The 20,164-nt window shown below is 36.0% G+C and overlaps 2 protein-coding genes across 2 annotated transcripts; one reads left to right on the top strand and one right to left on the bottom strand.

Annotated features, from left to right (window-relative positions):
- Positions 1 to 1,764: 1,764 nt before the first annotated feature.
- LOC131440736 (probable glucosamine 6-phosphate N-acetyltransferase) lies at positions 1,765 to 3,737 on the bottom strand. The gene is made up of 4 exons (XM_058612267.1): positions 3,545 to 3,737; positions 3,071 to 3,281; positions 2,823 to 3,012; positions 1,765 to 2,763 (listed from the first exon to the last, which is right to left on the bottom strand). Exons 1-4 carry the CDS (start codon positions 3,557 to 3,559, stop codon positions 2,547 to 2,549), a joined length of 633 nt encoding a protein of 210 aa, XP_058468250.1. The 5' UTR covers positions 3,560 to 3,737; the 3' UTR covers positions 1,765 to 2,546.
- A 6,081-nt stretch (positions 3,738 to 9,818) lies between these two features.
- Positions 9,819 to 12,503, top strand: LOC131440737 (ubiquitin-like modifier-activating enzyme 5). The gene is made up of 3 exons (XM_058612268.1): positions 9,819 to 9,922; positions 9,980 to 10,217; positions 10,680 to 12,503. The coding sequence occupies exons 2-3, from the start codon at positions 9,995 to 9,997 to the stop codon at positions 11,645 to 11,647; spliced, it is 1,191 nt and encodes a 396-aa protein (XP_058468251.1). The 5' UTR covers positions 9,819 to 9,922; positions 9,980 to 9,994; the 3' UTR covers positions 11,648 to 12,503.
- Positions 12,504 to 20,164: the final 7,661 nt, after the last annotated feature.

Genomic DNA, 20,164 nt, shown 5'->3' on the forward strand with positions numbered 1-20,164 from the left:
TCACATAGAGCGATTCGTGTAAATTCATATAACTCCTCAAATTCGAGAAAAACTGGTTCGAACTCACCCGCTTTTGCTGGATCCGCAAGGCAGATGCGATTATGAAAATCGTTAAACTCGTCGTATGCTGAGTCAGTCGTTTTAAGATAAAGACTCAGCGCATGAACACTGAATTTTCGATGATCAACATTTGCCAATTCAATGACTCTCCTTATTCGCGTCACCTTTGCCTGCGCCACACGACAACAACGGCTCAGCGCATCTACACTTTCTTCCATCTTTATTTTATTTTTCTGTGTTTCTTGTTCTTCACGTTGCTCATGCACTGACAACACTGGCGAACTTTTGCTAATGGAGACGGAACGGCATTGAAAATCAACTTTTTTTCCACCGGATCTTAGCATCATTATGCGTCAAGATATTTCGGCACTCGTTTTATCAAACAGTTTTTTCACTTCTATTTCTACCGATCACTTCACAAGCATGACCTTTTGCACGATTCAAACTTTTTCCATGCGCTCATGGAATCAATTCACTGCTTCCCATTTTTCCAACATGGCGTCAACAGCGTCGAAATCGAAAATCACTATCCCTGAAGGTATGTCACAATCTTTCACAAATCAATTCGTTCCGTGATCACGTCACGGTTTATATGCAACCAAGCATCAATTTTTTCACCGACACTGCTTGTTTTATTCTTCGATTCGCGTCACTTCGCACGCAAACAACAAAATTATCCAAGCGATGCCTCTAAAATCACTTTTTTGTTCACTCGCGGCTTTTGAATCCGGCTCGAAGGACCAATGTTTCTTAGATTCAATAAAACGCAATCGAGTGGACTGTATAAAATTAATTTATTCGTTGCAAGTAAAAAACACGTCATCACGCGTCGGTTGATTTGCACTTGTTTCTTCTTCTGAGAAAATTTATACTGCGCACTTATCTTAAAAAATGGGTGCCAACATGACACAAAAAAAAACTACCTGTCAAATACTGAACCAGAAACAATACACTGTAAAGAAATGGTTTTGTTTCGTTTGTTTTGTTACACTAAACACCATCAATACCATCATAATTTGATGTCAGCGGTGCTCTGTATAGGTGAGTTTGTTTATTTTGATCAGCGATGAGTTTTAATTTTTACCACGTTACTTAGAATCATTTTACGATGGACCAAAAAAAATCTAACATTTTAAGTAATATTAGAAACTATTATTAAAACCGCAATCTGTCTTTTGATTTTTATGTAAAAAATAAATAAAGGATAAGATTAAAATTGGGACATTCACTTCGAATTTTAGTGCTGCCCTAACCCTATTCTTATTAATTTGCATTCTGTAATTCGATCAAGTGTTGCTTTTTTATGGAAAACTTGAATTCGATCGAGAAACAGAATGCAGAATTTATATAAACATATATATATATATATATATATATATATATATATATATATATATATATATATATATATATATATATATATATATATATATATATATATATATATATATATATATATATATATATATATATATATATATATATATATATATATATATATATATATATATATATATATATATATATATATATATATATATATATATATATATATATATATATATATATATATATATATATATATATATATATATATATATATATATATATATATATATATATATATATATATATATATATATATATATATATATATATATATATATATATTGTCTGAATACTCTTATTATGTTGTAGTCTAAACCCAGTTTACCGATTTAATACATTCACCATAAAGTAAAGTTACAAAGTAATGAAGTAATTTAACAGAAAACATTTAAATTATCCAATCACGTGCCAGAGACTGCTACAGAATAAACAATCCAATCTAATATTTTTTCTTAATGTTCTTATATGTACTGTCAAAATAGCTATTTAGTGCAGACGTCGCTGGCACCAAGGTATAAGGAATTACATACATTTCGGCGCGAGTACAAAAGCCCGTGCCTTTCGATTCATCTTGAACGATCTTTCCCAAAGGGGTCGTGCGTGGCAACACACGGTAGCGCTTAAGACATTTCGCTTCGCTGCCGCAGTGCTAGGGTGAGTTTGAGAATCACCGATCTAGAAGATGCAAACCGAATTTTATTTCGATAAATTAAAAAGCAGCTTTGTTATGTTAGGGATGACAAAATTATGACCTCTGATTAAGAATTAGCTCACCTTACATTTAGGAATTATTCGATTCATTGGTTTTTGTGATGAATTCAAACAAAAAATCGTTTTGAGGGATGAGTCATTGAAACGACATTTCCGACGAATTACGATACAATTTTGTTAAACAGAAGCATACACTATTCGATACTTTTTGAATCATCGAAATGGAATCATCATCTTTTAGATGAATCGAAAGATGAGTTTATTCTCTCGCACCGAAAGCTATACTAACCTTTAACTAGAAGAATAGCTAAATGAAATGAACATATAATAGCTAAGAAATTTAATTAGAGTTTAGATTTTTTAATAGCAGTCCCGGCGGCTAATTGTCAAGATGGATTGAAAGGATCCAATAACTCATTAGACGACGTTTGATTAAGTGAAACTGGAGCTGATTGTTCGTAACGAATGTTCATTGTGTTTGCATTGCCAGGCTCTAAAACATAGCCAATAGATTTGTAGAAGGGAATCAGCTTATCTTTACAATCTAGCGACATCTTGTAGCATCCAAGACGTTCAGCAAGTAGCGATACCGTAACAACAATTCTGAAATTGAAAATAGAGTAATTTTAGTATTAAGTGATGATATGATATTCAATTCATACAGTTTTCCAAGCTGTTTTCCACGATAATTGTCGTTAACAACTACATCCTCAAGTCGACCGCGCACGGAACATCTATGAATGAATTTGTGTTCAAGTACAAGTGTTGCACTTCCGATTATTTTGTCCAATCGTGTATCAACGATAACAGTCACAAAATAATCTCCACTAGCTCGCATTTGTGCGAATCGATCTTTAAAGAAGACATTAAAATGATTATACATGAAAATTTAATTGTCATTTTTTAATACTTAAAAATTGTACCAACGACACCTCACCCACCGTCGTTAATTGTGAAAGAATTTGTAGAAACCCTCGATGATAGTCTCCTGTCTGCAGTGGTCTTATTTTCAACCATGGTTCACCTGGATTCTGGATAGATACTGGTGGGTGGAAAGTTGCTGATGATCGAGTAGTATCTAAATTTGTAAGCAATGATGGATTGTACAGCGATAATTCGGGCTAAAACGTTTTATAAATTAAAAAATAATAAGTTACATTAATCGTTAACAGTTGTGCGATCAAATTGATATAGGTTTGAGTAAATTTTGCTAAAATTACAGATCTTTAATGAATGTTTGATATTTTAATATAGAATGATCTTAAAATGATTTTTATAATTCGTTCATTCTAACTCGTTTGACATTCAGTTCTGGGCCACATCAATATTCTCCTTAGAATTTTTATTTCTGCCACGTTAACAATTGTTTCAAACAGGAACTTACCTCATGGGCACCCATGATTGCGAACACCTTCGAGTAGTGCTGACTAATAACTAAAACCAGCTCAACACTTAATGAAACTTTCACTAAATCATATGATTTCGTTATTTATTATTTACATCATGTTCTTATTTATATCCTTTAACGTCACATTTAACATAACTAATCTTGCTGTTTCAGAACTTTCAAAACACTGCGGGAAATATACACGATGTAGTATTAACACTGGTGGCGAGATAAGCGGGTTTGGCAGTGTATAATTTTCTTACGGAATTAAGTACGGCACCAAGATTTAAGCATGTAAACATCAGAACAAAACATAACTTAAAATTCTATTTCAGAGTTAATATGTGATGCTTTCGAGTATGTAGTTTAATTTCTACAAGTTATCAAGTATTTCCGTCCTGTAGATATTAAATAAAACCAAAGATAAATGATTATGTATCATTTGAATAGGACCCCTCGACGAGCTCGGTTCACTGTCAGTTTCAGTATTTGGAACCAAAACAACAGGCGTCCGATCACTAGATGCGTCGTAACTATGACAATTATATATATATATATATATATATATATATATATATATATATATATATATATATATATATATATATATATATATATATATATATATATATATATATATATATATATATATATATATATATATATATATTGGAATTTGCCGTAATAATTGAAAGAGAAAGTAAACCAAGAGAAACTATCATTTGCACTTGGGACCTTTTCTAATGTTCATCGAGATATGTTTGTTTCCATGGCATTTGGTCGGAACTAATCGACGCTTGTTATCAATAAAATTATATTATTACTGAATCAACTGGTTCACGATCACTGATTCAACATTTTTCTATGAATCGTATGGGACATTGTATTCTTGAGTTTATTTTTGATAACTTTTTGTTCTCGGTTAAATAAACTGGACGTAATTCAACGGATGATCCTGAAAAGCCATACGTTTACATTTTTCTTCCCCATATCTTTTTATTTTTCCCAAAAAAATGACAACACCATTCAAACGACGACACGACCAGACACTCCGAAGAAAAATCAGCAATAAAACTGTTCGCTAACGATTCACCGTCAGTTACCACAAATCTAGCGACCCCTTGTAAATGATAAAAATAATCTTCTCGAGCAACACTGTTTAAGTTGCTATGGACTAGTTACCAAGGAACCCCAAAACAAATAAACATGTTTTGACAGCGGTGGAATAGTTCTATTAGTGTTAAACTTAGTCCAAATTAAGCAGAAATGCATTTAAATGAGCTCGATTTTCGGAATTTAATCGAAACTATGGATGAAACCAACGAACGAGGACAATGATCTGCTTCCAGCGATTCATCCGTACACTTCAACTGCTAGCTTTTCTGGGCAAAAGGATTCGGTGTAATATGCCGGTGTCACAATTGTTGGTTGATTGCGCAGCAGTGGAAACAGTAGTTCACCTTGTTGGCCACTATTCGAGGATTACTAGTGGAATTTCACAAAGAAATCATTTTACCGTACGTTATACAGGTACCGCAGAGCACTAGCCTCGCTCAGCTCATTGTCGATCATTTCCATGTCTTCCTTCTCACACAACGGTTTCAAGTTAAGACCTGAATTTTGAACTTGGCTTTATAAAAGACATAACTCATACTCCTCAATTTTTACATTCCGCTCAAGACAGGTAAATTCATTAAAATGTTCCGTAATATAATAACCGATCTGAAATTTATTTTGTTTACATTCATCTTGCCTTCGATATGCAGTAACCAAGGTTATGGTGACTGTTATTCAAAATCAATAAATATATCAACTTGTGCTGCCAGTTTAAAAAAATTCACTAGCGTTTTTGATTTGACATTTCCAGTTACTGAGGGGTAGTTAAATTTACGATACAGTTTTGATAGACGAGTGGCAGGTCGTGTCGTAGATTCAAATGTAGAACCCAGCCCGGTGGCAAGGATAAGGCGCTCTAACCAGTGCTATCGTGGTTATAGCTCACTTTTACTATGAATGGTGGCGCTAGAATGGTAATATTGAACTGTATAACCACAGATAACAGATAAACAGGCTCGAACAATTTTTTGAAAATTCTGTGTAAATTAAAAGTTTGCTATACGTTGGAAACACTACTGCCACCTACTCGACTGTTCTCCGCGATCTTTCAAATCGTTCCACTACGTTCCGGAACGATAACAAAATCCTCCTGCCTGTTATAAAATATTCAAACTACAACAATTTTAACACTTATTACATGATTTCCCTAAGTTTTAGAGACAAATTTATTTCCATGTCGCATAAATCACACGAGAATTCGATTGGAATAAAACAATAATAAAATTGCCATTTTAACCAACAGCCAGAGATGCCAGATATTTTCATAGGAAATCTGTATTGCTCTCTATAAAAAATCTGAATTCATCTGTATTCCAATAAAATTAAATTTCAATAACAAAATGATGTTAAAAAATGTTATTCCAACACATTATAGCTGTAGAATGGTAAATTCAATGAGACCAAGACTTTGATTCTTGTCACTGCAATCAAATACTAATAGATTGCGGATACGAAAAAGTTTTTATTTTGCTTTTTGGCAAGCAAAGCCTTGGTATTACATTCCTATAGTGGAATTTGACCTTCTGTTTCAACAGGCTTCTCAGCCGATTCAGAGTATACAGAATTATTGCATGGCTGATGCTACGATTCTACTGACCCTACGAATCCTTCCAGGTCGGGACTCGAACATACGACAACTGGTTTGTAAGACCAGTGCCCTACGCATTGAACCGCCAACCCGGGTCCGTTGCTTTTTGGGAGATTCGTATTAAATTTAGAAATCTGTATCAAATTTGTATTCTGTATGCGTATGTAAAAATCTGTATAATACAGATAAATCTGTATAATTGGCATCTCTGCCAACAGCAATACAAAAATCTAGCGTGAAGTGAATGTTGCACCCAAAATTGTGGCTCATGCGAAAGCGGCACCGAAATAGTGGTGACACCTTGTGTCGACCGTGGTGGCATCTGCAATTGTTCGCCACACTGATTGAGCAAATTTTACACACAGTTCGTATGTGAGCCTGTATATCTGTTATCTGTGACTTGAATATCATCAAACTTGCTAGTTCTCAGTGGACTGCAACTCAAATAATTATAAATGTCTCGACAAACCTGTTCAATTCGGTCCGGGATGAAGTTGCAAGCATAAGACGAGCACAATGCCATGCTATGACAAATGCATTTCAAAATGAATAATGATGGACAATATTTTTTCAAGAATGCTGCTAGTGATTTTTCAGATCCAGTCATGTTGTTAGCACCATCCGCAGCGTATCCCAGAGGTTTGGATTTATATTCAATACTATCTCTTTGAAAGCACTCTGTAACTAAAGTATAAAGTGTTTTTGAATCTGTTTCAACAACATGAATCAAATCATAGAAGCAGTCTGATATGATCAACTTTTCATCCCACCAGAAAAAAGTGCGAACGATTAACGCGAGAGATTTTTTGGCAGCAAGATCTGTTAATTCATCTGCAATCAAACTGAATGGTGTTTTATTCAGGTGTGCACAGAGCTCTCCATGTTGGCCTTTCCCTAATACATTTGTAATAATTGCTGTCGCTTTTGTACGTCCCATTTTAATTCCTCTGGCGATCTCAGAGTCGGGGCATATAAGACGAATACAATCCGACACTTTTTCAATATCAGGTGCAGACATGTTATTTGATGCTCCCCATGTACATAATTGTAATTCTGCATTACGTATGTTGTGCTTGTTAGGCGATTTAAATATTTCTACGACACTTTGCGGCATTTCTTTGATTAATAATTCATTTTGTTTGTGTTTGAGAGTGGAGCCATGCTTCTGCAAATCAACGATTCCTACTAAATATCTGACTTCTTCGCGACAAATGTGACAATAAGCCGAATGTAGGTCAGAACAAGGAGCTAGCCAGGGCAGTTTATTTTTCCAGTCCTTGACGTACTTTTGACATCCTTTAGTCTTATCATTAGATTCCTGCGTGTGCATCTGTAAATACGTAGAATGAATTTTTTGATACGACAAGAATTAGGAGTAAATTTGTAGAGTAATTTGATGATTTATTTATTGCAAATATCAAAATCAGAATTAAATGTTTGATCGTTTTTGATCGTCCCAGAAAACCTTAATATTTTTACAATTTAGTAGGACTATTTACATGCTCGTAAGGCAATTTGATTCAACATGACCTATGCATATGACACAATCCTTGGAAATAGTCCTACTGAACTCTTACGGCCAAAAAACTAATAAAACATGTTGGCACACAGCAGTATAGCGACTAAACAGCTTAACATGTTTATGCTATTACAAAGCGGCCTTATGAGCTATTTATAGTATTATATCTGTTAATTACCTGAGGATATATGCGATTGGAAATATTTTTAGCGTTTGAAATATTCTGATTTTGTTGAAAGCATTTCACAGGACACGGATCTCCAGATATCTCTGAGTCATCATTCAACGGAAGGTCTTTATTAGACGATTTATCATACGGAAAGCTCGCTGGAATCCGAAATTTGACTTTTAGAAACTGCAATGAATGTTTATTAGCATTTGTTTCAACTTCATATTATTTTTTTTACCTGTCTCGACACTCCGGTGCTCAGTCACAATATGTCATTCCTTAAACTGTTCTGGTGCATCCATCTGCACTTGGGACGTATCATTAGACAAAGCTTAAAATAAAAACAGAGGAATTAGTTTTTAGATTCAACAAACAATAATTATCTACTTATTCCTTCACTACTGATAGAACAATCCATATTATAAATAAGTGTATCGGATTTATCTTCCGATGACTGCGGGGATTCTGTACAGTCCGATTTTTTCACATTCTCTGGATGTTCGATAAAAAACATTACATGCAATGTTTATGTGAGTCAAGTCATCTTACCTCTTTTTGTAAAATACTTATGCAGATCCACAGACTACTTTTTGCCTTTTTTTTTAAATTTGGACGCGGAATTTTTTCACACGAAAAAAGTAATAATTAACCGTCACATATGTTATTCAGGATTTCTGCAGCAACACTGAAGTCTTTTTTGACCAACATCATAAATTCTCGGTTGATTTTTCATTAGAGCGTATAAGCAACTGACAGTTTCTCTTTAATCACTCTTTCACTATTACTTTGTTTAAAAGTCGAAAGCTTCGGGTGTCATTTTTGCAAAGAGTAGAGTGACTATAATCAGAGTGGCGACAGCTGTTCGTTTGGAATGACAGCTACCAGTTCCAAACGAGCAAACGACCTGTCAAATCAATGTAAAGCTAATGGAATGTTTTTAATTGTTGCCAGCATTACGGATGAGATGTCGTCACTCTGGTTATAGGCACTCTAGCAAAGAGTTAAGTGATAAACGTGGAAAGCGCATGGTTATTAATAGAAGAGAAAGTAAATAAAGAGAAACTGTCACTTGCTTATACGCCCTAATGAAAAATCAGCCGAGAATTGAATTCATTATTTTACCCTATTAGAAAACAACACAACGTTCATCGCTATTTCAATTGATTTATTGCTAATGCATCACGAATTACAAAACATTTATTTACTTTTTCATTTAACTGGGAAAAAAATATGTGTCAGAATTTGTAAAATCTGGGAAAATGTGTAAAATCTGGCAAAAGATCTGGTCCGTTAGAGTGTCTTGCGAAGCGACAAAAATCTGGCATTTGCCAGATAAATCTGGCAACCTGGCAAGCCTGGTCGTTACCAAAGACACCATATTAACAAGATATCCAGCTCTCACATTTCCCGAACAAATCATTGGCAACATCCTTTTTTGCGAGCATGACGCCCTTAGGCGAGTCCGCATCGAATCTCGTACATAGACGAAGGGGAGAGAAATGTCAAATTCGTGCGCGCCAAAATAGCAGCACTGCGCACCCATACAATTGACATGATAAATTGAATATGATGCCGTGTGATGGCGTTGCTGAACTGAAGATTGACTTCGCTCCAAGCTGACAGGGTCTGTCGTTACTAATATTTGAGAGCATAGCAAGAGGTGGATCCCGTAGAGCAGTGTGCCAATCGCACATTACCACAATGCGTTGATGCATTTCTCAATATAGGCACTTTCGTTTTACTTCAGTTGCAAAGGTTGCGTCAAACACTGGTTCATTTTTGACAAGTAGCTGCTTTCATAACCTTCACTGCGAATCTTTGTTATGATAACGGTAAAATAAACACAAGTTGGATAGTTGAAATTACCATGAGGAACAGGTTGCGGTTACTGTAATATTTTTTCTGAGTGTACAAACACATCTAAATCCGCCCTATCTCGCCACCAGTGTTAATTCTACATCGTGGGTCATACAGAACTTACAGGTGACACGTTTCAAAATATATTGATATAAGGTCTATTGTTTCTTAAACAAATTTCAGACTAAAGGCTGTAAAATGTCTGTTGATCAATTAAAAACCCAAATTCAAAATTTACAAGATGAACTAAACCGCATTAAACGAAACGTCAGTAGTGAAGTAGTGGTCACTAGAGATAAAATCGAATCAATGTCTTCGGAAGTTACAGATTCTAATCCGTATAGCCGTTTGATGGCTTTGCAAAGAATGGGTATAGTGAACAATTATGACCGAATCCGACAACGAAGTGTGGCTATAGTTGGTAAGTTCGCCTAGTATACTATGAAATAGAATCGAGTTTGTCAATAAGTAGAAAGTAAAGTGGTCTCTGCTTTTCGTGTTATACATAGATTTAAAATAATTCTGAGGTAATTAAAATACTACTGTTAAGGCCAAGGCGATGTTTTAGGCGAATAATTTGCAAAGTTAAGGAAATTAATATGAACAGCCGCTAAAATATTTGCTTCCAAATGAGTATGAACCAAATTTTCTGTAAAAGCAAGGTATACACGTTTTTTTATAACGGCCAATAAGCCATATTATTTTATTTTTTTGAATCATTCACTAATTAATCTGAACAACACTTCAACATTTATGAGACAAAAAAATCATTAAAAGAAGCACGTATGATGAACAAGATTTTAGTATGCAGTATGCTTTATACAAAATTTTGGTATGCAGAATGCTTAGTAAATGATCTTCTAAAATTTTCACTTTTTTACAGGCGTTGGTGGCGTAGGTAGCGTTACGGCCGATATGTTGACTAGGTGTGGTATTGGTAAACTAATCTTATTTGATTACGATAAAGTGGAACTAGCGAACATGAATCGCTTGTTCTTCACTCCCGATCAAGCAGGACTATCAAAAGTTGATGCAGCAGCTAAAACTCTCAATTTCATAAATCCAGATGTCGAGATACTGACCAATAATTATAATATTACGACGATGGAATTTTTTGTACACTTTGTTCATGCGATTCAAACCGGTGGTGTTGAAGAAGGAAAACCAGTTGATTTAGTTCTTAGTTGTGTAGATAACTTTGAAGCTCGCATGGCCATCAACACGGCTTGCAACGAACTATCTTTAAATTGGATTGAATCAGGTGTTTCGGAGAATGCAGTTTCTGGTCATATTCAGTTTATTCGTCCAGGAGAAACTGCTTGTTTTGCATGTGCTCCTCCATTAGTAGTAGCTGAAAATATCGACGAAAAAACATTGAAGCGAGAGGGAGTATGTGCTGCTAGCTTGCCAACTACAATGGGCATCGTAGCTGGGATGTTAGTTCAAAATACACTAAAATATCTACTCAACTTCGGAACAGTATCTGATTATTTGGGTTACAATGCACTAATTGATTTTTTCCCGAAAATGATACTAAAACCAAATCCAACTTGTGACGACCGGTATTGCATCGAAAGACAGAAGGATTTTTCCAAACGCCCAAAAAAAGAACACTCAGAGGTTGTGGTGGAAAAGGATGAACCTATTCACGAAGAGAATCTCTATGGCATAGTACTTGTAGAGGAAAATGAAGCAGACAAATCTGCATCGATTGATAGTTGCAACCCAATAAGCGTTGGTTTGAAACAAGTGTTTGAAACTCCTAGTGCGGCGCCACATTCCATTACACCTGTTGTAAATAACGACGACGTTAGTTTGGACGATTTAATGGCTCAGATGAAAGCTATGTAAATCAAACGTCATATTTATGATTTCTAAGAATGGATATACAGGGTGATTTTTTAAGAGCTTGAGAACTTTTTTAAACAATAAAACGCATAAAATTTGCAAAATCTCATCGGTTCTTTATTTTAAACGTTAGATTGGTACATGACATTTACTTTTTGAAGATAATTTCATTTAAATGTTGACCGCGGCTGCGTCTTAGGTGGTCCATTCGGAAAGTCCAATTTTGGGCAACTTTTTCGAGCATTTCGGCCGGAATAGCCCGAATTTCTTCGGAAATCTTGTCTTCCAAAGCTGGAATAGTTACTGGCTTATTTCTGTAGACTTTAGACTTGACGTAGCCCCACAAAAAATAGTCTAAAGGCGTCAAATCGCATGATCTTGGTGGCCAACTTACCGGTCCATTTCTTGAGATGAATTGTTCTCCGAAGTTTTCCCTCAAAATGGCCATAGAATCGCGAGCTGTGTGGCATGTAGCGCCATCTTGTTGAAACCACATGTCAACCAAGTTCAGTTCTTCCATTTTTGGCAACCAAAAGTTTGTTAGCATCGAACGATAGCGATCGCCATTCACTGTAACGTTGCGTCCAACAGCATCTTTGAAAAAATACGGTCCAATGATTCCACCAGCGTACAAACCACACCAAACAGTGCATTTTTCGGGATGCATGGGCAGTTCTTGAACGGCTTCTGGTTGCTCTTCACTCCAAATGCGGCAATTTTGCTTATTTACGTAGCCATTCAACCAGAAATGAGCCTCATCGCTGAACAAAATTTGTCGATAAAAAAGCGGACTTTCCGAATGGACCACCTAAGACGCAGCCGCGGTCAACATTTAAATGAAATTATCTTCAAAAAGTAAATGTCATGTACCAATCTAACGTTTAAAATAAAGAACCGATGAGATTTTGCAAATTTTATGCGTTTTATTGTTTAAAAAAGTTCTCAAGCTCTTAAAAAATCACCCTGTATATATATATATATATATATATATATATATATATATATATATATATATATATATATATATATATATATATATATATATATATATATTTATTTATTTCTGTTTATGTCCATCGGATAAACGAATCTAAATGGACAGATTGGGTGGGAAAAAGCTCATTTGAGTTGAGTCTTGTTTGTCATTCTCATACGGGCGTAAAAACCACCATCTTTTAAAACAGTTACAGGAACAAAAACAAGAACAAAACAACTACAATAATCTTAAAACGGCTAACTACATACTAAATAAATAACATAAAAATAAATATTGTAAAACATTGTCAAAACATAATGGCACATCGTTTAATTTTACTAGCAAAGCGACTAGATGATTCACCAAACTCGAAGTGATCTTCGACTGCAGTGAACGTTCGAATACAAGCGGCTATCGGTTCATTATATCCGAAAAGAGTCCTGTGGAATCTGTGCTGAAGCAGAGTTGCATTTCGCAGTGTTCTACTCGGTGTCCGAAAATTCATTTCACAACGTAACTCAGGTGCATCAATCTCTCCGTTAATCAATTTTGCGACGAACAATGCTTGCTGAATTTTTCGGCGACGTTGCAAAGTATCGATACCAATTAGTTTACATCTATCAGGATAGGGTGGCAGATTTGCTGGATCTCGCCACGGCAGGTGTCGCAGTGCCAAACGAACGAAGCGTTTTTGAACACGTTCAATTCGCATGCACCATGAAATTTGATGAGGAAACCAAACAACTGACGCGGTCTCAAGGATTGGCCGAACCAGTGAACAGTACAAAGCCTTCAAACAATGTGGATCTTTGAATTCCTTAGCGATTTTAGAGATGAATCCCAATTGACGTAACGCTTTCGTGATTATTAATGATCGATGTGAATCGAATGTCAATTTTTCATCCATTTGTATTCCCAAATCATTCACCAGGTTCACTCTAGTCAGGACTGAACCACCAATACAGTAGTCGAATTTAACAGGATGCATATTACGATGAAACGTCATCACCTGACACTTTGAAACGTTGATGAAAAGTTTATTCACGCAGCACCAATTGACGAAGAGTTGTAGTTGATGCTGTAGTCGCCGACAATCCTCCACAGTTCTAACTACGACATACAATTTTAAGTCGTCTGCATATATCAGTTTGAAACCATCTCCCAGAGCCAATGAAACATCATTGAAGAACAGTGTGAATAGCAATGGTCCCAAATTACTGCCTTGTGGAACTCCAGAACAATTCGAAAATTGCGATGACGTACAATTATCCAATTTTACTCGTAAAATCCTACCAGAAAGATACGAGTTTAACCACGACACAAGCTGAGCAGAAAATCCGAGATGAGACAATTTGCACAACAGTATTTTATGGTCAATTTTGTCAAAAGCAGCTTTTAGATCCGTATAGATAACATCCATCTGTGCCTTAGTCTCCATGCAAGCGATGCACTTTGACGTAAACGTAATTAAATTAGTTGTTACTGATCGTCCTGGCATAAACCCATGTTGGTCGAATGAGATGTAGTTCTTTGCACGATCCATGATAGCCTCGCTGACGATAATTTCAAAAAGTTTTGAAGAAGCAGAGAGACTGGTTATCCCGCGATAATTTGCCACATTTCGTCGATCCCCATTCTTGAATACGGGGCACATGAATGATTGTTTCCATACAAGTGGAAATTTTGCTAGTTCAAACGATCGATTGAAAATAGTGCTAAGCGGTCCTGCTAAAGCAGTAATACAACGAGTTAAAATAGCAGCGGGTAATCCATCAGGCCCGGGAGCGAACGAGCATTTCAATTTTTTTGCAGCTTTTTTAACCATCTCTGGAGTAACGATAAAAGTGCTCAAATTCACCATATCCACGGGAACGTAGGTGGTAGCTTCTTCAGCCTCATTTAAAGACGTCGAATTTACTGAGTAAACACCTGCGAAGTGTTTTGCAAACAACTCGCAGGATTCTGAAACTGACGATGCAACCTCACTATGAAGAAAAACATCTGCCGGAATGGATGAGCATTTCCTTTTAGAGTTCACAAACCGCCAGAAACTACGTGGGTTACGTTTTAGATTAGATTGCATTCGAAGGACGTACGATTTATACAAGCTAGCATTAAGTGATCTATACGCATTGACTGATCGATGATAATTAGAAATATTGAGAGAGGTCCGTTGACGATGTAGTTTACGTTGAAATGCGTTGCGCTCACGTTTCAAACGACGCAGTTGAGTCGTACTCCATGCAGGGGAAACGAGCGGTTTGACACGAGGAACGTTTAGGTCAAGCCATCGGTTAATCTCCAAACAAAAACCATCTGCCATATCATCAACATCGCCAGTTGAGAACAATAAAGTCCAATCGATACTGTTCAAATGATCCGAAAGAGCAGAGAAATCTATCGAACGATAATTCAATGGGCGCACCGTACTGCTGCTACTGTTTGACGAAAGTTGTGCGTTTCCTTTTTTTTCAGGGATATATATACCAAGCGGTGGATGATGGCTGTCTACGGGAAGCAGCGGGGCAGGGCAACGATCGACTCTAGTCTGGCTACTTATCGGGATAAAAACCAAATCAAGTGTGCGTCCTAATAAGTTACACTCGAGATTCGCCTGTACGAGGCTCAGAAATTCCATACCGTCTAGTAAAGTGTGACTGGCTGGAGGCAATTGCGAAGTATTGCAAAAAGTACCGCTTTCACTCCGTGCCCAACGCATTCGTGGCTGATTATAATCACCACAGACTAAAACAGTATCACGATCGGAACTTTTATCAAGGAGTTCATTCACAGAAGCAATGTGCTCATTTATCACATTCAAATCTTGACTTCGATCCGGAGGGATATAAATGGCACATACTGTTACATACCTATTGTTTATACGAATCGAAACAGATAGCTGTTCTAGATTTTGTCCATTGGTCGTCGTTACCATCATGCTTGTGTACCGATGAGCGACTGCGATCAGAACGCCGCCAAACCGAGATTTATTACTGTTACGAGAAGAACGATCGCATCGAAACACGTTGTAGGCAGTTCCAAATAGCTGGAGCGACGTGATGCAATTGTCGAGTCCAGTTTCAGTTAGTACAATTATGTCGAAGTCACAATCGGTGGATGTCAGAAACAAATCGTCGATTTTCGTTCTTAAGCCTCGCACGTTTTGATAATAAATCGAAATATCACTATCACAAACAGGCAAATGCTGTAAAGGACAATGATTGAATGCAGAAGAACTAAATACATACATATATATATATATATATATATATATATATATATATGTATATATATATATATATATATATATATATATATATATATATATATATATATATATATATATATATATATATATATATATATATATATATATATATATATATATATATATATATAACAAGGGAGGGAGAAACCGTCCACGGCATCTGAAAGTAGAAGAAATCAAATTGATTTTCGTCTAGTAGTTTTCTATTATGGTTTGGATGAACGAAGCAGTTAAGATGAGTATACATGCTTCACGGAGTGTGATATTCATAAATATATATATATATATATATATATATATATATATATATATATATATATATATATATATATATATATATATATATATATATATATATATATATATATATATATATATATATATATATATATATATATATATATATATATATATATATATATATATATATATATATATATATATATATATATATATATATATATATATATATATATATATATATATATATACTTTATGAATTATGTTAATTTTGAGGAAATGTTAGCCTTGTTATTTCATTAAAATGGCTGTCCATGCACGATAATGGAAGAGAGCGAAAAATGTTCACCCATACCACTGTTTCTCCTTCTCTCGGTAAGAGAGAATGTTTAATTCCATAATTCATAGCAAGCGATTATCTTCACTGAACTAGATAGAGCTGAAGATTGAATTTCTCTTCATTCTTTCCATCGAATAGTCAAGGAAGATTTGTAGTTTCATCCATATAAGATTATCATCCAGCAGTTGAAACCGGCGGATTATGGAGCTAGTTCATCGCGAACTAGATGCTCGAAATGAGATTTGAGTGACAATGATGAGCGACGAAGCCCCTTACCCTTGCACGGTGCGACAAACAAGCAAAATTATCGTTGTTATGCTGAGACGAATCCTTTGCAGGCTGTGGAGAAGTCCCTTCAATAACTTAACATGTTTTTCAAACCCACGAAAAGTAACGTATAAATGATGGGTGTACGTTATTTGGCCGAATTTTGTTTGGCATGAATTTGACTGGCATAACTTTTGATTGGCATAAATTTGTTTGGCATAATGTCTTTTGACATAAAATAAAAGGATATACTGTTTCATTTGGCATAATTTTCATCTGGCATAATTTCAATTGTGCATATTTTATTTAGATATTCTGGTTATTTTGGGAATATTTCCGATTAGTGCACGATTCTTAGTCTCGATTTTAAAGTGAATATATTTGTTATGTGTCTATCAATGTGGCGTAGCCACATAAACGAAGCCAAGGAGGCTCGGTGGCACTCCGCACACAAACCTGTAATCCACTCGTTTGCCCGGTCTATTCAAAGCTAGGAGCTATCCCTTGCTCTCGCATTAAAAAACCGCAAGGCGGCGAAGCCGCCTTTTGTATTTATTTTCTAGTTTTAGACCACAACGAGGACAAGGCAACGTAGTCCGAGTCGTCCAATCACTAATCGGAACACTAATCGGAAAACCTATAATCCAAGTGTTTCAGGCCGTTATGTGTTTCAACCTTTTAAATTACTCCCAGAATAAAACGAATCAAAAGAAAATATGCACAATTGAAATTATGCCAAATGAAAATTATGCCAAACAACAATTATGCCAAATGAAATAGTATATATTTTTCATTTTATGCCAAACGACATTATGTCAAATAGATTTATGCCAAACAAAAGTTATGCCAAACAAATTTATGCCAAACAAAGTTATGCCAAACAAAATTCGGCCAAATAACGTACACCCATAAATGATTATTCAAAAAACGAGTTATAAATAAAAACGAGGTGAGCGACACTCCAATGCTCTACTAGGTGAAACTAAACCTTCATTCTTCTACTTTCCGATGCCGTGTTCATTTTCTCCCTTCCTTGTTTGGTTCCAGTGTAACCGGAGAAGAAAATGTGTCAGATTTTTTTGCGCAACCCTGTATATAAGGGGGAAGTCACTCTAAATTTTGTCTGCACTCAATCACAACGTTTAGTGAGTTCAGAAAAGTGATTGGTGAAACTAGTGGATGTTTAGAAGAGATTGTGCGGAAATAACTGTTTATGAGGGACTTTGCTGGATTATTTAGGATTAGATCCGTTTATTTGTCTGTGTTAGTCCAGAATTAGTTTTAAGTTATTTCCCCCTAGTATATGGTATATATTACGAATGTGTATATTTACATGTTGCTTATACAAATAACATTTTAATTTCTTATTTCGAATTATTTTTTCCGAAATTCAATCATTTACCCCATCGATGATTAACCGCTGCCGAGCAAACATTTAAGGTTAGTTTCCAATTTGTAGAGTTAAATAGAATCTTCATGTATAGCAAAGATTGACTTTGCCATTTCAGTGTTCCAACAAATTCAATTCGCTTCGCTCCTATAGGGATGTCGGAATGACGATAATTTAATGAAGTAATTAATTAATATCCCAGATAACCTTTTGTCGTGAATACGACTTACTTTACTATGGGGCGCCTTTTCAAAATTAGCCATGTGGAAGAATGGGCAGAACTTAATCGTGAATATCTCGACTTGTATTAATGGTAGCAACATAATTCTTTCACCATTTCATCAAAAATATGATCAAGAATTCAGGATAATATTTTGAACAGTGTGCGATAATCACAAACAACTCAAAAATTAAGTTTTCTTAAAATTTGAAAACAACGCGGAAAACTCTTTACTTTCGCTTGGGTTTTTCGCGCAAGGACGACGATTTTGAGGTAGTCAGGCACATATCTTCAACTGAATGCGTATAAAAGGGGAACCGTGGTAGAAAATCGATCATTCGTCATTTAACACTCGATGTGGATAGACGAATAACCTACTACGACTAATTTCGATTTTGTTTTATTTTTTATTCGCAGTTGTCTACCTACCCAAGCTATGGGTAAAAACCGCCATAGATCCGAGAAGGATCCAAAGGATGCTAAGCGTCTGAAGCCAAGTGATGTACAGGTAAACGACCGTTTGCTGAGTAAAAACCAATATGCTGATCTGCCAGTAGATGTCGAAGAGGAACTGCAGAAGAAGGAAAAAATGCCGCCTTTCTAAGTGAAGGGCTTCCCACCAACTCTACGCTCGGATTTCAACACACTGATCAGCAAAGGACTACAGGCAACAATCCGTTTATGTACTGAAGGCTACAAAATAACTGTTCCGGCTTTGAACCACTACAAAGGAGTGGAATGCTATCTGAAGCAGACAAAAGCGGAATACTTCACACACGATATTGCCGCCAACAAACCTATGAAGGTTGTAATTCGAGGACTACCCGACATGATGGAAGCCGAACTAAAGCAGGCACTGTCGGAGGCTGGACTAAAGCCTTTGATGGTATTCAAAATGAAGCGCCATAATACGGACAAAAAGTTTAGAGATCAACTGTACCTGATTCATCTGGAGAAGGGCTCCATCACCATGAGTCAACTAAAAACGATTAAATCGTTATTCCATATAATCATCGAATGGCAAAAGCATAAACCCGTACATCGATGTGTCACGAACTGTTTGAACTACGGCCATGGAGCGAGGAATTGCCACATGAAAAGTCGGTGCGGGAAATGTGCCGAACCACACAATACCAACGATTGCCTACTAGATGACATCGCTGTAAAATGTGTGAACTGTGATGGCGACCATCCATCTACTAGCAAATCGTGTCCCAAACGTGCTGAGTTCACAAAAATTCGACAACAGGCATCCCGTAAACAATCAACGCACAAGAATGTTCCACAGAAGGATGAAATTAATTTCCCACGGCTCCCACCGAAGAGGGATATTCCGAATTTGCCGCCACTTCCTCGCAGCAATCCAAAGACTTCAGCCTCTGGATCCCAAAAAGAATCTTCCTCAAGAATCCCTCCTGGATGGGGCAATAATCAACCACAAGCAAAGGATGACTCTGGTGATTTATTCTCTGCTGAACAACTGATCGTCATTTTTGAAACAATGACAACAAAACTACGAAACTGCAGAACGCGGTTAGATCAAATCAACGCCTTAGGCAAATTCATCATCGAATATGCAATATAATGAGTTGGTTATAGTAAATTGGAATGCTTGCTCACTCAGGAGCAAAACTGCTGAATTGTCCGACTTTCTTCAAGAGAAGAATGCCGATATTGCTATTTTAACTGAAACTCATCTTAAACCTGAAATTTCTATTTTTATTCCCAATTACAGGATTCACAGGCTCGACAGGACAACTACCAGAGGAGGGGGAGTTGCCATTGCCGTTAAACGATCCATTCAGCACAGGCTTCTGTC

The sequence above is a fragment of the Malaya genurostris genome, chromosome 1, assembly GCF_030247185.1.
Source record: "Malaya genurostris strain Urasoe2022 chromosome 1, Malgen_1.1, whole genome shotgun sequence".
NCBI classification, from domain to species: Eukaryota; Metazoa; Arthropoda; class Insecta; order Diptera; family Culicidae; genus Malaya; species Malaya genurostris.

What these genes read in the sequence shown, in the direction of transcription:
- LOC131440736 (XM_058612267.1), bottom strand. An exon ending in GTCGTTGGTACAATTTTTAA is followed by an intron (nt 3,013 to 3,070) that starts GTATTAAAAAAT and finishes TCTTCTTTAAAG; the next exon opens with ATCGATTCGCACAAATGCGA. An exon ending in GGAAAACAGCTTGGAAAACT is followed by an intron (nt 2,764 to 2,822) that starts GTATGAATTGAA and finishes TTTCAATTTCAG; the next exon opens with AATTGTTGTTACGGTATCGC.
- LOC131440737 (XM_058612268.1), top strand. Translation starts at nt 9,995, where the DNA reads ATGTCTGTTGATCAATTAAAAACCCAAATTCAAAATTTACAAGATGAA. An exon ending in ACGAAGTGTGGCTATAGTTG is followed by an intron (nt 10,218 to 10,679) that starts GTAAGTTCGCCT and finishes ACTTTTTTACAG; the next exon opens with GCGTTGGTGGCGTAGGTAGC.